Genomic DNA, 17,182 nt, shown 5'->3' on the forward strand with positions numbered 1-17,182 from the left:
GTAGGGTGCTTATGCTCCAACTTTATGAAACCTTCGTCACACCTTAGCTGGAGTACTGCCTGCAGTTCTGGTCAGCAAAGCACAGGAAGAAGGATGTGATAGTGCTGGAGAGAATGCAGAAGAGATTCACCAGGATGTTTCCTGGGATGGGACAGTGCAGTTACAAGGAGGGACTGGAGAAGCCGGGTCTGTTCTCCCTGGAGCAGAGGAGGTTGTGAGGGGACAGGATTAAGGTAGATAAAATTGAGGGTTATAGATGAGGTAAGACTTCAACCCACGTCAGAGGCAGATAAAACCAGAGTACATAGGTTTAGGGTGAGGGGAAATAGATTTAGAGGGGATATGGAAGGGGACCTTCTTCACCCAGAGTGGCAAGTACCTGGAATGCACTGCCTGAGAGAGTGGATGGAGCCGGGTTACTTCAACATTTATGAAGTTTGAGATGAGCACTTGAAACACATTGGCATAGAGGGCTATGGACCAAGTGCTGGGAGATGGGGTTAATACAGAAGGGGGCCCACTGGTCAGCATGGATAAGTTGGGCCAAATGGCCTATTTCCATGCTGTATGATTCTGTAAGGTTGACAAAACCAGTTCAGTTGAGCATCTGTTTGATAGTGACACACAGGACAGTGATGATGGGGGAGTCATTTGAAGATCAAAGGGCAGGGCTTCTTTTGTTCAAGGTGGTCATTACATGATTCCTTTGTTACATGAATGCAGTTTATCAGAGCAGCCTTATCTGCACTCTTGTTCACAGAGTGGCGTTCTGAGACTCCCTATCAACATGTTATTTGCTTGAGATTAAGAGGCCTCGAGGTGTAGGTATGGAAAGGAAAGGTCTGGCCTAGCGTATTTCTAGTGTGTAGTTACTTCTATGTTGTAGGAACATGGCAGCTGATTTGTGCACCACGAAGTTCTTGCAAGCAACAAGTGTATCTCAAGCAGACAAGTGTTAAAGGTACTTTGACAGGTACATGGATAAGAAAGGTTTAGAACGATATGGGCCAAATGCAGGCAAATGGGACTAGCATAGATGGGAATCTTGTTCAGCATGGACCAGTTGGGCCAAAGGGCCTGTTTTCATGCTGTATGACTCCATCAATGATAAGTATGTTTTTAGTGCTGTTGTTTAAGGGGTAAACGTAATACAGAAATTCCTTGCTTTTCTACAATATAGTACCTGTGGGATCTATGACATCTTTCCATGAGAGCAGACAAGACTTTGTTTTAATACCTCAGTTGAAAGATGGTTGCACCAACATTATAGCACAGGAATATCTGCCAAGACTGTGATCGACCTCTGGAGTGGGACTTGAATCTCCAATCTTCTGTCCCAGAGCCATGCCTGACAACTGATGTCAGTGAAGCATCACCAATCACAAAACCTTCAATCTTGCTCTTTCTGCCAGTTGAATAGATAATGGAAGAGAAGCTCTTTAAGATATTTATAATGGTGCTTTTTAGAGGAACAGGATTGGTACCTTATGGAGTTCCCATCTTGCATATGGTGAAGAGCAGAGCAGTTTTGAGGAGCTTTATTTGAGATGATGTTCATTCATTTCTTCTCTTTCTTCCCCCTCTTCATCGGCAGTTTCATGCCATGGACACCCTGTACAAAAGCACCTACGAGGTCTCGCAGGCCATCTCTGCGCTGGTCCCCCAGGGTGGTCCGGTGCTTTGTCGGGATGAAATGGAGGAATGGTCTGCTTCGGAGGCCAACCTGTTTGAAGAAGCGCTGGAGAAGTACGGGAAAGACTTTGAAGACATTCAGCAGGATTTTGTAAGTAGCTTGCAGTAGATGACGGGTGGCTTTACCCCTCTGGACAGCAGTTCAGATATAAATTAGCACCAAGAGTGTATGATCAATGGGTATCAGATGTACTTTATTAATGGTTACAGTGTCTGGTTCATAGAAACAGAAGTAGTCCATTGAGTTTTCCATCCAGATCACCCAGCTAGCTACATCGTGGCTAATCTGTCCAGTCTCTACTTGCATGTCAATGGACCATATCCCTCAATCATAGAATCATAGAACAGTACAGCACAATACAGGCCCTTCAGCCCACAATGTTGTGCCAACCTTTAAACCTCGCCTAAGACTATCTAACCCCTTCCTCCCACATATCCCTCTATTTTAAATTCCTCCATATGCTTATCTAGCAATCTCTTGAATTTGACCAATGTACCTGCCTCCACCACCACCCCAGGCAGCGCATTCCATGCCCCAACCACTCTCTGGGTAAAAAACCTCCCTCTGATATCTCCCTTGAACTTCCCACCCATTACTTTAAAGCCATGCCCTCTTGTATTGGGATGCCCCTACCTAATAAAAATCTACTGTTGTCTGTTTATGTGATGGACAGTTAACATGCTGGTTAAATAGGAAAGGGAGTATACTTCTCATTGACAAGGCAAGTAAGTACGAGTAAGAAAAGAGATTATTGTGCTGACGTGACGAAGGTTCGACAAGGCTTGAGTGAAGGTGGATGGGGACCGGTTGGGCTAAGTAACCAGTTTCTTTGCAGTAAAATTCTACCTCATTCTGCCCTGCTGTGTTTATTTTTGTATTTTGTTCACGGACATCACTGGTGGTTGGCTTGGACATTTCAAGGAGTAGCAAGGTGGGTCTGGGGTCACATGTTGGTCAAACTGGATAATAAACGGAAGACTTCTAATGAATTGGATAGGTTTGTCCCACAATACAGTGGTGTTATAATCACCAATACTGATCCTAGCTATTTAATTCAGGTGTATTCAATTAATTGAACTTAAATTTCCCTGTTTCCAAGGCAGAATTGTACTTTTGTCCCCTGATGAGTAGTCCAGTCCTCCAGGTACAATTCCCACAAGATAATCACTGTAAAGGCCAGTTGAGTGATGATATCTTACAGTAATTTTCCTGTCCCTACTCCATACCTTCGTACAGATTTGCCAAACAAAAATCTGACAACTTCAACAGACAATTTTGGGAGTCGGGCGGGTTAACGTTCTGCATACTTTCTTTGTTCCACTGCTGCCTTCCCATTGGCAACTCTACTTCCTTTCTCGAAGAGGAGCCGAGTTCATTACTTCTGGTATTGTGCGGCTGCAGCCTTGTGCGCCAAAACTCTCTGCCAGCCAGCTTCCAGTCCCTACAGCCTGTCCATGCCAGTTCAAATGATGTGGTCTCCACCCAGGCAGCGATGTTGCCAATTACCTGAACTATTGGCAGGAGCAGCAGTGCCTGCAACTGACGCTGGATCTCCACATCTTTTGTCTGGCTTTCCCAGGATCTCTGCTATGTCCTTGGGAGGCCGTCAAAAATATCAGCTCTGTTGGCTTTCTGTATGTCAAATGAAAGGAGCACAGGGCTGAGGGGGGAATGTCTCCAACATCACTGTTCAACTACAATATTAATGCTGCTTTCCACAAAGGTTTGTGCAGGTTGGATTCAAAATGGTTGCATTAGGAGGGATGGCACAGTGGTTAGCACTGCTGCCTCAATGCTCCAGAGGCTTGGGTTCAATCCTGACCTCAGGTATTGTCTGTATGGAGTTTGCACGTTCTCCCTGTGACTGTGCGAGTTTCCTCCCAAGACTCCATTTTTCTCCCACATCCCCAAGACATGTGGGTTGGGAGGTAAATTCATCGCTATAAATTGCCCCTAGTTTGTGGGTGGTAGTAGAATCAGTTGGGGCAGGGTAGTTGATGGGGATGCAAGAGGAATAATAGGATTAGTGTAGGTGGGTGTTTGATGGTCTGTATGAAGGGGCCTGTACTCATGCTCTATGACTCCATGAGACTTGGAGTTAGTGTGGTTCCTGGCACTGGAACATGGGTCTCCACACCTCTGAGTTGGCTTTCCTGGGATGCTTCTATATCACTGGGAAGCCTACAAATCAGTGTTATCTGGAGTAGAGTAATAATGTGTTCATTTCCAACTGTCTTAATGCTAGTCAGGAAATTTCACCTGACTTTTTAGTTTTTTTTTCTTTGTTCACCTTTTTTTCAGCTTACAAGTCTCCCAAATGAAATTAACAGGAGCACAATTCACCATATTGTTAACGCACTGAGATTTACATCCTCACAGCGGCACAGAACAGGGACCCTTTACTGACCCTCACTCCTCTGAAACCGCACTCCTTGAAGGGCTAACGCTCTTCGTCTTTACCTTCACTCAGACTTGTGACCTCCCACCATGCACAGATGTGTCTGCCTGGGATCCCTTGCCCATGGAGGTTAAAGTTCTCAACTCCCTAACTTCAACTTCACTGTTTACTCCTGCATTAGGGAGGTCACCCGAAGTCCATGCTCGAGAGGAGGATTCAGCTACTTTTTCTTCCATAGCAGGGAAGGCAAGGACTTTGCTGGCTTGACAAACCTCCCCTAAGTGTAAGCCTTAATAAACTACAGTCATGTAGTATAATTCCGTATAGAAACCTCCCTGACAGCCTCCTGCCTGGCAGGTGGTGTGCAAGGTCTCTGTAGCCCTCTTGTCTGAAGAACGTGCTTCCTGCACACTGTTCCTCATTATCTTTTCCATGTCCCTCTGAATCCCCAGGAGCACTGTCCCAACCCCATCCATCATTGCAGAGTCCATTCATGAAGCAGCAACATTTCCCTGCGGCTGAAAGAGTGCTGCTTGTATTGTGGTATATCCCTTCAAGAGCTAGGTTTTGAGATAGCAGCTGCAACGCTAAATACCAGTAGATATGAGAAATTGCAGTTGATCAATTGATTAGTGCTGTGTGGAAGCACAGCTTGCCCTTGAACAGGAAACCCAGTAACACTGTTCTGTAAGCCTCGCAATTGATCTTTATGGGATAAGGCTGATTCACATTAAGATGAAGTAGAGCAATTTCTTTGACCCAGTATTCCAATTGATAACCTCACTATGTGATTTAAAAGTTTGAATTTGAATGCCGATCATGAAGCTATTTAAGCTTCATTTATTAACAGTTCATTTTCAAATGACAGTAAAAATCAAACTTTTGAGTCTAACATTGTTACTATTTGATTTATTTCAAGTTACCCTGGAAGTCATTAACCAGCATTGTAGAGTATTACTACATGTGGAAGACCACTGACCGATACGTGCAGCAGGTAACATGTACACGCTCATCGATTCCTTCATTGGCTTTTAAGGTTTGGTAAACTGGGATGTGATCCAGCACATGCAGCTATTTGTGGAAGAAAGTTACAAACTTCTACCACTCTCTGCTTATAAAAGTTATTCCAGAAAGACGTGGCAGTAATTTTTCGACTATGTCCCTTGGCCTCAGACTCCACAACAACTTTATCTACAGGTTCACTAGCCATCAACTATTTTATTATTGAAAGGCAGTATATGTTTGGGCTGCTAAATGGTCTATTGTTCTGATATACCCAAATACCAGGTGTCAAGTGATTGAAGTGTGATTGGTTTATATGCTTATAATAAAGCCAACATTTGGAAGTACAGATCCATTATAAAATTTGGGTGAAGTGTGATGGACTTCCATTTCTGAGATAAAGGGGGTGATTTTAATGTAACCTGTTTCAAATCTCCCTCATGAAATGAACTCGCAGTTACATAATGCTCCATATTGCAAGAATAGCAGTGTTAAAACAGGTGACAGCGTTCTTCTTTTAAGATAATGATGCATAACTAAACCCAAAAATAAGTAACCACTGGTACTAACTTATGGAGAAAGGTCTTTGCGTTTAATTGCCCATCATTGTAAGTCCTTTTTACGAGTGTGATGTTAAGGTGAACTGAAGGCCGCAGGCTTTGTATCATATACTACCAAGGCGTTTCTTTGTACATTGGAAACGTACTTGTTTTAACACAGCTTCTTTTGTTTGAATTGTGTTATTAGATATCATTATAAATGCAGATCTAGCTCTCTAGTAATAATGCATCCTTGTCCAGTCATATCATCCCACCCCATCATAGATGGTCTCCTCAGTTACATTAATGGAGGCAAATTTGCCAACGGCACCAAAATCTATTTTTGGTGGCAGTGTTGTTCCTGGCAGTGGGAGGCTCCTAACAGATACTGTTTGGAAGTTTCCTGCACTGAGGAACTCTGAGGTGTCACGAACCAGCAACAAAAGAAACACACTGAGCATGATTTAGTGTTAAAAACTATTTTATTAATCACTACTTATGATAATACGTAAAATAAAAGTAAAAATGTTAGTATGTTAGAATTCAAAAATGTTAAACCTTGAACGTTAACCCCAAAACTAAACTCTTCGTGTGTGTGTGTGTGTGACAAATTCCAAAACTCCAAGTTCCGGAATGGTTCTTAAAGTTCAGTTCCACAAGCCATAAGGTGAAACATGAGCAAGGGCTTCTTCAACAACCACCGTTGTCTGAAGATAAGATGTAGATGTAGAAAAACATAGAGAGAGTACATACGAAATCCAAATGTTCCACGATGGAACCCAAACGACACTTCAGTGTTTACTCGGTAGTGACTTCCTCACCCCGAAAAGCATCCGAACCGTGGTCGTCCACACACAAATACCTGTTTCCTTCTACAGGTCAGCAACAAAGTGAACTCCACCGGATTACTTCCAACTTCCATACATGGATTTCAGTGGCAAACACAGTTATTGTTTCTCATCCATCGATAGAGAAAACAAGCAGGCTGGTGTCTCTCTCCCTTCTTTCTCTCTCCTTCTTCTTCTGACCTCTTCAACAACGTCATTACGTCCTTTATCTTCTATTGACGTAAGCACGCCCCACACACACATACACACACACTCTCTATCTTAAAGGGACTTTTACTGAGTCCGTAACACCTCCCACCTAAAAAAAAAATTTTCCCAAGAAAATTTTAACCGCGCATACAGTTAGTAATGTTAATAATTATCATGCTACACAACTACAGACTATCAGATTAGTACAGATACATGTTTCCCATTTAACATCGGGAAAGACAATCAGCAATCACATTATCTTTGCCTTTAATGTGAGTTATCCTGAGATCAAACTCTTGCAAAATTAAACTCCAGTTTAACAGCCTTCTGTTCTTGTTTTTGACTCGGCTCAGAAACACCAATGGGTTATGATCTGTATACACAGTCAATGGTTTCTGATCGGTGCAAACATATACACTGAAATGTTGCAAGGCTAAAACAAGCGACAGTAATTCTTTCTCTATGGTGGAATAATTCTTTTGATGCTCATTAAATTTCTTTGAAAAGTAAGCTACAGGATGGTCAATATCATCAAGGTCACCCTTCTGCAACAACACAGCTCCTGCAGCTTCATCACTGGCATCTACTGCTAATGAAAATGGCTTTTCAAAGTCAGGTGTTTTGAGCACAGGATGGTAGCATAAAATGGCTTTCAGCTTCTCAAATGCTTCTTGACAAGAATCTGTCCAAACAAACTTTACTCCCTTCTTCAGAAGATTAGTTAGGGGAGGAGCAATATCAGCAAAATTTTTACAAAATTTTCGATAATATCCAACCATTCCCAAAAATCTTCTAACAGTCCTCATACCTGTGGGAATAGGGAACTCAGATATTGCTTGAACTTTTGCCTGAACAGGAGCTTGCTTGCCTTGACCTACAACATAACCAAAATACGTCACAGTGGCATGGCCAAATTCACTTTTAGCCAAGTTAACTGTAAGGTTAGCCTTGGAAAGTCTTTCAAACAACCTTTCTAACGCAGAGATGTGATCTTCCCAAGTATCATTCCCAGTCACTAAGTCGTCAATGTAGGCATCTGTATGTTTTAACCCATGAATCACTGAATTAATCATTCTTTGAAATGTTGCCGGAGCATTTTTCATTCCAAATGGTAAAACATTGTATTCATACAATCCAGAAGTGGTTACAAAGGCTGAAATCTCCCTTCCTCTATCTGTTAATGGAACACACCAGTACCCTTTTAATAGGTCAATCTTTGTAAGAAATTTTGCCTTTCCCACTCTTTCTATGCAATCATCCACCCTAGGAATAGGGTAAGCATCTGACTTTGTTACAGCATTCACTTTCCTGTAATCTGTGCAAAATCTAACAGTTCCATCAGGTTTAGGTACAATAACACAGGGCGAATTCCAATTTGAAGTTGAATGTCTAATAATATCATTTTCCAACATGTATTTTATTTCCTGATCAACAAGTTTACTTTTTTCTACATTCATTCGATATGGGTGTTGTTTGATTGGTTTTGCATCCCCAACATCAACATCATGGGTAATTATCGATGTTCTGTTTGGAACATCCGGGAACAGATTTTTAAATTTTAAAATTAATTCTCTCATCTGTTGTTTTTGTGAAACTTGTAAATGATCCAACTTCGTTTCAAGGTTCTCCAGGATATTTTGATTTTTTAGTTTCGATGGAACAATATTTGGTCTAAATTGGCCTTCCTCAATATCAACATCAGGCATTCTAGAAACAACCTTTACACCATCCACCAAGGCCACAACTGAATCCCTCTCATAATAAGGTTTTAGCATGTTTACATGACAGAGTTGTGTTTTCTTGCGTCTATCTGGTGTTTTGATTATATATGTTAGATCAGTCACTCGAGATTCAATAACATAGGGTCCAGAAAAACGAGATTGCAAGGGATTATTTTGGCTAGGGAAAAATACCAACACCTTTTGCCCCACTGCGAATGTCCTAGGCCGAGCACGTCTATCAAAATATGTCTTCATTCTTATCTGGCTTGTTTGCAAATTCTCTCTCGCTAGCTGGCAGACTCTCTCCAACCGAGTTTTAAATTTTTGGACATAGTCCAACAGACTCAAGTGCACTTCCTCATTAACCCATTGCTCTCTCAACAACTCCAAAGGTCCTCTCACCCTATGTCTAAATACAAGCTCAAACGGACTAAATCCTATTGACTCCTGGATTGATTCTCTAACGGCAAACAAAAGTAAATGGATACCTTCGTCCCAATCCTTTGTGTTTTCAAAGCAATAAGTCTTCAGCATATTTTTGAGAGTAGAATGAAATCTCTCCAGAGCTCCTTGAGATTCTGGGTGATATGCAGATGATACAATCTGCTTTGCTCCCAGCTCATAGACTATTTGTTGAAAAATTTTTGACATAAAATTACTACCTTGATCAGATTGGATTTCTTTTGGCAAACCAAACAAGGCAAAAAATTTTAAAAGAGCCTTTGACACCGTCTTGGCCTTAATATTTCTAAGGGGTATTGCCTCTGGAAATCTAGAAGTGGCACACATGATGGTTAACAAATACTGATTTCCAGTCTTAGACTTTGGTAATGGGCCAACACAGTCCACAATCACCTTCGAAAAGGGTTCACCAAAAGCAGGAATTGGCTTCAAAGGAGCCACAGGGGGTTTTTGATTTGGTTTACCTACCATCTGACATGTGTGGCAGGTTCGACAAAACATCACCACATCTTTTCTCAAACCAGGCCAATAGAATTGTTTCAAGATCTTCCCTACAGTTTTATTCACACCAAAATGACCACCCAAAGGCATACTGTGGGCCAGGTTTAAAATCTCATCCCTATAAACTTTTGGAACAACAACCTGATGAATAACTTCCCATTCCTCAGTAACAAGAACATGAGGAGGTCTCCACTTCCTCATTAACACTCCATTTTTGACGTAGTATCCACTTGGCTCTTTTTCAATCTCCTCACATGAGAGTGCTTTTTCTTTCAATTCTGTCAACTCAGGGTCTTTTGTCTGTTCCACCATAAAATCCTTCCTCGACAAAGACAAATCTTTAAATTCAGGCTCACTATAAGGATGTTGATCCTCCAGTGAAGACAGAAAAGTCTCAGATAAGGCATCATAATTTTCTTCCTGTTTAGGACTGTCACAAGGAACCACATCAGACTGCATCGGACTTTCTGTCTTGGCTAATTCTTTAGCTCTAGCTCGAGTCACCGCACATGATGGGTAAACATCTGAATCATTCTCAGACTCATCAATCCTTGGTTTGGTCGTTAACCGTACCACAGGAACAATTTCTCCATCTGCAAGGTCATTTCCCAATAACAAAGAAACTCCTTCCACTGGCAAACTAGGTCTTATCCCTATCTCGACTGGTCCTTCTACGAACTTTGACTTTAAAATCACCCTGTGAAAAGGGACAGACATGGTCTCACCTGTAACGCCTCGTACTAGATTTACTTCACCAGTGTCACTTCCTTCACCAAAATTTAAAACACTGTCCAGCAAGAGAGATTGACTAGCCCCAGTATCTCTAAGAATTTTCACTGGCACCTGGGGTGACTCATCATTCAGTGAAACAAAACCCTCTGATACATACGAACGGAATTCTTTTCTCACCTCCTCCAACTTTTCCGCTTTTCCCTCTTGCAAGGACTGGTCTTTAACAGCATCTCCTAAACCTTTTTGATTTTTAATTGCCTGAAAGCAAGCATTGGGCACAGCTTCCTTCTTTTTCTTCAAAAGGGCACAATTAGATATCACATGGCCAGGTTTCCTACAGTAATAACAAGTACGCTCAACAGGTTTCTCCAGCCCTGGCTTCTTTTCATCTTTTCCTTTTTGATTACCTCCCAATTTAATCTCTGGTTTACCTGGATTGTCTTTGTAACTCTTTTGAAAGGTTTTAGGTTGTCCCCATTTGGATTTATGGGTTAAAGCATAATCATCTGCCAACCTAGCAGTTTCTTGTAAAGTTTCCACTGCCTTTTCATTTAAATATGTTGTTAATTCAGCTGGAACACATCTTTTAAAGTCTTCCACTAGTATCAATTCTGTCAATTTATCATAATCCCCATCTACATTTTTAGCCAGGCACCATCGTTCAAAACATATTCTCTTTCCATTGGCAAATTCCATATAAGTCTGATCTGCAGATTTCCTCAAGTCTCTAAATTTTTGTCTATAAGCTTCAGGTACCAATTCATAGGCCTTCAATATAGCTTGTTTTACCTTGGTATAATCAGCTGCATCCTCAGCAGACAAAGCAGAATAAGCTTTTTGAGCTTTACCTTTAATCACACTCTGTACCATAAGAGCCCATCCTTTCCTTGGCCAGTTTGAACTCACAGCAACCTTTTCAAAATGTTGGAAATACTGATCAACCTGATCTTCCTCAAAAGGAGGGACTAATCGAACCTCCCTGCTGGCTGAAAAACCATCTTCAGAATCAGATTCCAAACTCCTACGCTTCATTTGTAACTCATGCTGCCTCTGTTTTTCCTTCTCCTCTGCCTCAAACTTTAACCGAATTAGTTCCCGTTCCCGTTCAGCCTCTAACTTCATCCGAGTTATCTCTCGTTCCCGTTCAGCCTCTAACTTCATCTGAGTTATCTTTTGTTCGGCCTCTAATTTCTTTTGCTCTCGTTCAGCTTCTAATTTATTTTGTTCTCGTTCAGCTTCTAATTTATTTTGCTCTCGTTCAGCCTCTATCTTTAACTGGGTTTGCTCTCGTTCAGCCTCTATCTTTGCCAGCTGCACCTGTGCCTCAGAAATTGCTATTTCACTGCCAGGAAACTGTTTTAACACTTCCTTCTCAAACACCTTCTTTTCCACATAATGGCCAGCTATCAGTCTCTGAATATCTGCCTTTCTCATAGACTGCTTTACTTCTGTAAGGTTTAGCCTTGTAGCAATCTTTATCAGATCATCCTTTTTCGCCACCTCCAATCCCTTTTGGGTTGGTGACTCCAAAAATGCCTTAATATCCATTGCTGCTGGTTTCCACACACACAAGCCAATTTAAAAAGAATTTATCAGTCCTCCCTCAAAAATCTTTGGATTGAATCCCGAACAAATCTCGTCAATCTGGGGAACGATCCCAGACGACACTCGTTAATCTTTGGATTGGATCCCGGATGAATCTCGTTAACCTTGGGAACTATCCCGGACGAGCCCCCAATTTTGTCACGAACCAGCAACAAAAGAAACACACTGAGCATGATTTAGTGTTAAAAACTATTTTATTAATCACTACTTATGATAATACGTAAAATAAAAGTAAAAATGTTAGTATGTTAGAATTCAAAAATGTTAAACCTTGAACGTTAACCCCAAAACTAAACTCTTCGTGTGTGTGTGTGTGTGACAAATTCCAAAACTCCAAGTTCCGGAATGGTTCTTAAAGTTCAGTTCCACAAGCCATAAGGTGAAACATGAGCAAGGGCTTCTTCAACAACCACCGTTGTCTGAAGATAAGATGTAGATGTAGAAAAACATAGAGAGAGTACATACGAAATCCAAATGTTCCACGATGGAACCCAAACGACACTTCAGTGTTTACTCGGTAGTGACTTCCTCACCCCGAAAAGCATCCGAACCGTGGTCGTCCACACACAAATACCTGTTTCCTTCTACAGGTCAGCAACAAAGTGAACTCCACCGGATTACTTCCAACTTCCATACATGGATTTCAGTGGCAAACACAGTTATTGTTTCTCATCCATCGATAGAGAAAACAAGCAGGCTGGTGTCTCTCTCTCTTCTCTCTCTCTCTCTCCTTCTTCTTCTTCTGACCTCTTCAACAAAGTCATTACGTCCTTTATCTTCTATTGACGTAAGCACGCCCCACACACACATACACACACACTCTCTATCTTAAAGGGACTTTTACTGAGTCCGTAACAGAGGCTTTAAAAGCAGGACTGGAACCAAACCAGTGTTACTGGTGGTAGAAAAGACTGAATTCAAAGCAACGTGACCATTGGCTCACTTTGTTGACTCAATTTTGTCTTGAGATGGCAGCCGCTGGCTTTAGTGATGCAGGAAGGCCAAGTGAGCATCATCAATGGCCAATGCTCTTTTCGCCTTGATGGTGGAAACAACAATGTATTGTGATTCCTTGTATCCTTTTTAAGTCCCGTGTGGGCTGAAATGGAAGGGAAGCTGGTGTAACATAACCTTTGCCCCATGACCACAGAACCATCCATTTCTGCTGGAAAGCAGGCAGGATTCAGGAGAGCCTAAGCTATGGGTTTTTTCAAGGCATCAAAGATCATCCTTAAGCTTGATTGAACCCACACTCGTTCATCATGGATGGAGACGTAGAGCCAACATAGCCATCATTCCAGCTTGGATTTGGTCCCTGTTCCTGGAATTAGTTAGAGAATATACTGGAGCCCTGAAACACTTTCTAAATAGTTTTACGCAAATAGCCCATTAATATCGAAGTCTTTTCGTTGGTGTGAGTGTCATGAGCTCTAAGGCAGATTGTGTGTTTGTGGAGGTTACCTCTGATCTTTTGTTATCTTTCTCTTAGAAACGGCTAAAAGCGGCTGAAGCAGAGAGCAAACTCAAGCAAGTGTACATCCCTAATTAGTAAGCATTTGTTTTCTGAAGCAAATATATCACTCCCTGCTTGGGTATCCAACTGAGTCTCTTGTGGAATAGCAAGAAAAGTCATAGAGTCATACAGTACAGAACCAGACCCTTCAGTCCAACATGCCCACACCAACCATCAAGTACCAATCTCTCCTAATCCCTTTCACCAGCACTTGGGCCATGGCCAACAATGCCTTGGTGATTCAAGTCCAAAAAAATGTCCTTGGATGCACTGGTCTTGGACTCGAATACAACAAAAGCTTGCATTTGTATAGCATTGTTAGTGAAGTAAAATGTCCCAAGATTTTCACAGGAGTTTATCAAACAAAATTTGACACCAAGCCACATAGAGGAATTCGGACCGATGAGTAAGATCTGAGGTTTTGGGGAAAGACTTGAAAGAAGAAAAAGGTAGAGAGGTCTAGGGAAAGAATTACAGTTCAGTTCATGGACATTGAAGGTACCTGGGCTAGTGATTAGAACAGGGCATACACAAGACTCCAGAATTGGACGTATGTTGATGTACAGAAGGTTATGGGGCTCGAGGAGCCAATAGAGATAATAAGGAAGAAGTTTTGGTATTGAGGTATTGCCGAGGTAGTTGTTGGCAGAGAGCACAAGGATAATGGATGAACAGGACTGGATGCAATTTAGGATGGGAGGGGCAGAGTTTCAGATAAGCTCAGGTTTATACAGGGTGAAAGGTGGGAGGCTGGTTATGAGATCACTGGAAGAATGATCCAGGTTAATGCCTTTGTCCTCATTTCTCACGTTTTCTCTCTCTCAGTCATTGCTGGCCAACTTCATTGTAAGCCTGTTACAGAGAGGGTGCATTAATTTCATGGGATGTCATTGCTTCCTATGTGACCACATTAATCATCTATTTTGTACATACTAGAGTCATACAGAAACAGGACCTTTGGCCCACTGAGTCCCTGCCAACCATCAAGCACACATTTACACCAATTCTACCCTGACCCATTTTACTCTCCTTATCAGATTCCACCACTCACCTACACACAGGGGCAATTTACAGTGGCCAATTAACCTACCAACCTGCTTGGTTTTGGGATGTGGGGGGAAATCAGAGCACCCAAAGGAAACCCACCCATCACGGAGAATGTGCAAGCTCCACACAAACAGTACCAGAGGTCAGGATTTGAACCCAAGTCAATGGAACTATGAGGCAAATAGTGAATAGGAATTGTGCTATTCCTATTCACTATTTGCACAGTGTGTTATTTTATGGGAAGAATGTGTCTAAAATATGAATAAATTTTTGTTTGCCTTTTATAACATGATGCAGACACTTTACCATGTCAAATAGGTCCACTGTTCATCCTCTTACTTCTGTACTCCCCAGTCTGCAACTGCCGTGAGTGGGTCTTAACTCCAACTGTACCAATAAGGTGTTGGGGGTAGAGCAGAACTTCATAGTAACATCCAATTAAGCACTAAATGAAATCAACCTGCAGATGTTGGAAACCTGAAACAAAAATAGAAAATGCTAGAAAAGCTCAGCAAGTCGGGCAGCGTCTGTGGAAAGAGAAATAGTTAACGTTTCAGGTCTACGATCCCATGTCAGAATTGGAATTTTAATCTTAATTAACAGGATCTCCAGGAACTAAAAGCAAATGGAACTCGTAGCAAAACTGGAGCAAGGGCTCCTGATAAACAGCAGGGTTATTTCTTCAACGAAGTGTGGTAAATGGAGGATAATTGAATTATACAAACGCTGTCCATTAGAGCAATTGTGGTTGTTTACTGAGAGCATTATTGATGGGGGAAATTACCAGCCTTGTACTTTTTTATCTTCCTCTCCTCCCAACAAACCCCTATCTTCCTCTTTAGTAATAAGCCAAACCCAAACCAGATCAATGGAACGAATGCAAAGGCTGGAGCAATGAATGGAGGCAGCGTGCTGGCACCAAATGGGACAGTAGCAGTGCTGGGACCTGGGCGAGCATGCGAGAGCTGCTTCAGTAAGTATTCCTAGGATCAGGGAACAGTGTTGAAACACACTCGGTAACTCCAGTACTGTCACTGTTTTGCGAGTTGGGGGCATTTACCTTGAAGTCGGTTGTTGCACCAAGATTCCAGAAGCACGTCCCCATCCTCCGGTTAACAACGCAGCCACATGAGGGGCTCGTATTGCGTTGATTTTTTGAACCAGTTGGCCGGTAGCGATCATACTGAGCCATCCAACAGGTGACATGATACCTCACTTCCTCCTTCACTATGGCAATACCTTGTGGTCTGTCACTGAGCAGTGAAAGTCATGGTACACCCGCCCAGCTTGCTCTTGAAAACAGAATATGCTACTAATACTCAGCAGGTCGGGCTGCATCTGTGGAGAGAGAGCAGCAGAATTAATTGCTGCTGAATGTGTTGCTCGATCAGCCACTGTTGAAGCAGCGTAAAGGCGAAGAGGGGAACTGGAATTAACTGGCACCTTTTTGTTGTTATTTCCCCAGCCACACAGTCGTACCAGTGGTACTCCTGGGGCCCCCCCAACATGCAGTGCCGTCTCTGTGCAGCCTGCTGGGCCTACTGGAAGAAGTACGGTGGACTGAAAATGCCAACCCGACTGGATGGAGAAAGGCCGGGACCACACCGGAATAACCTGGTAACTACCAGATAGGGCAGGGAGGGTGAGACCAGGCCAGTTTACCTTCTTGCCAGCTTTGCTTCCCTCGCCTGTTCTCCCTCTCATTTCCCCAAAGAGGTTGACTCCCTACAGCAACAGACGGCCTCCTGTTCCTCAGACCAGGAGTACTCGCGCATGAGTCCAGACAATGGGTGTGGAAGTGTGGGTGGGCAGCAGCCACACGGGATCCTTTGCTCATCCAGCATCCTTCGTTGACCCCTTGCCAGCTGGGAACATCAGAAAGAGATGCTAACGTGATGCTGAGGCATTTGCAGTGCTTCCTCGTCCACTTCAAACAAATCAACAATAAACCGCACACACGATCTCAGTTTGCCTCACTGGGAAGCAACTCTTATCTCCAGGTGTGAAGGTGATGGATTCAAGACCCACTTGTGGAGATTGTTGGTGCAGTAGCGGGTGCACTGTTGTAGGTTCCAGAAATCAGACACAACACTGTGTAGAAATGTCTTTTAGGTCCCATATGCTAAGTGGTCAGTATTACAGCATATGTAATCTCTTCCATAATTTGGTTCCACTGAAGTCAATGAAGCTGCACTTCCAAAGTAGAATGCAATCCACCATTTATTCTGCGCTTAGTGTAAGCAATCGAGAACAAACTTCCACCCTATTAAACCTCTCTTTACAGTCCTATGCTACAGACGATAGCTGCACTCCTTCTGCATCATGATACAATGAAAGACCCGTTCCTCCCACAACCTATTCTCCCACCTCCCAGTACGTGCATTTTGCTGCTGTTACTTCAACAGTAACGGCTCTGGCTTAGTTTCCCGCATCCTCACACCCCTACTGCAGTAAGCCTTAACTCCCCACTCTAGAGGCTTATGCACAATGCGTAGGCTGATGCTCTGGTGCCGACTGTTGGAAAGCAGCACTGCTGGAGGTGCTAGCTTTAAACTGTGGCTCCACCTGCTGTCAGCTGGGCATCAAAGATCCTGTGGAACTATTGTAATGAGGAGCAGGGGAAGTCCTGGTCAACACTTATATTCTGACAGCATCATCAAAACAAATTGTCATCGCTGTCTATTACATGCCTGTTGTGGGATCTCACTGTGTACCAATTGCCTGTCATGCTTCCCATCTTACAGCTGTGGCTACACTTGAAATATTTGGGTGGATGTTGGAAGGTCCCTTGACAATATTGAGAGAAGATCAGGAGAGATCTCCCAGCATTGTGACCTATATTAATCTAAACAAAGTAAACTATGGTCCACCTCTGACCTGCTTATGGTCTAGCTGTAGACAAAATGAGATATGTCACAAAAATCTTGTGACA

The 17,182-nt window shown here is 42.6% G+C and overlaps 1 protein-coding gene across 6 annotated transcripts in view; it reads left to right on the plus strand.

The window, feature by feature from the left end:
- mta1 (metastasis associated 1) overlaps window positions 1-17,182 on the plus strand; it is a 111,014-nt gene that overhangs the window by 48,088 nt on the left and 45,744 nt on the right. For all 6 annotated transcript variants that reach the window (XM_052029544.1, XM_052029570.1, XM_052029553.1 and 3 more), the window contains exons 9-13: window positions 1,595-1,783; window positions 5,011-5,085; window positions 13,180-13,238; window positions 15,093-15,223; window positions 15,716-15,867. In XM_052029544.1, the coding sequence (XP_051885504.1) occupies window positions 1,595-1,783; window positions 5,011-5,085; window positions 13,180-13,238; window positions 15,093-15,223; window positions 15,716-15,867 (606 nt within the window). The remainder of the gene's footprint in view (window positions 1-1,594; window positions 1,784-5,010; window positions 5,086-13,179; window positions 13,239-15,092; window positions 15,224-15,715; window positions 15,868-17,182) is intronic.

Source organism: Pristis pectinata, chromosome 1 (assembly GCF_009764475.1).
Source record: "Pristis pectinata isolate sPriPec2 chromosome 1, sPriPec2.1.pri, whole genome shotgun sequence".
In the NCBI taxonomy this organism is placed as follows: domain Eukaryota; kingdom Metazoa; phylum Chordata; class Chondrichthyes; order Rhinopristiformes; family Pristidae; genus Pristis; species Pristis pectinata.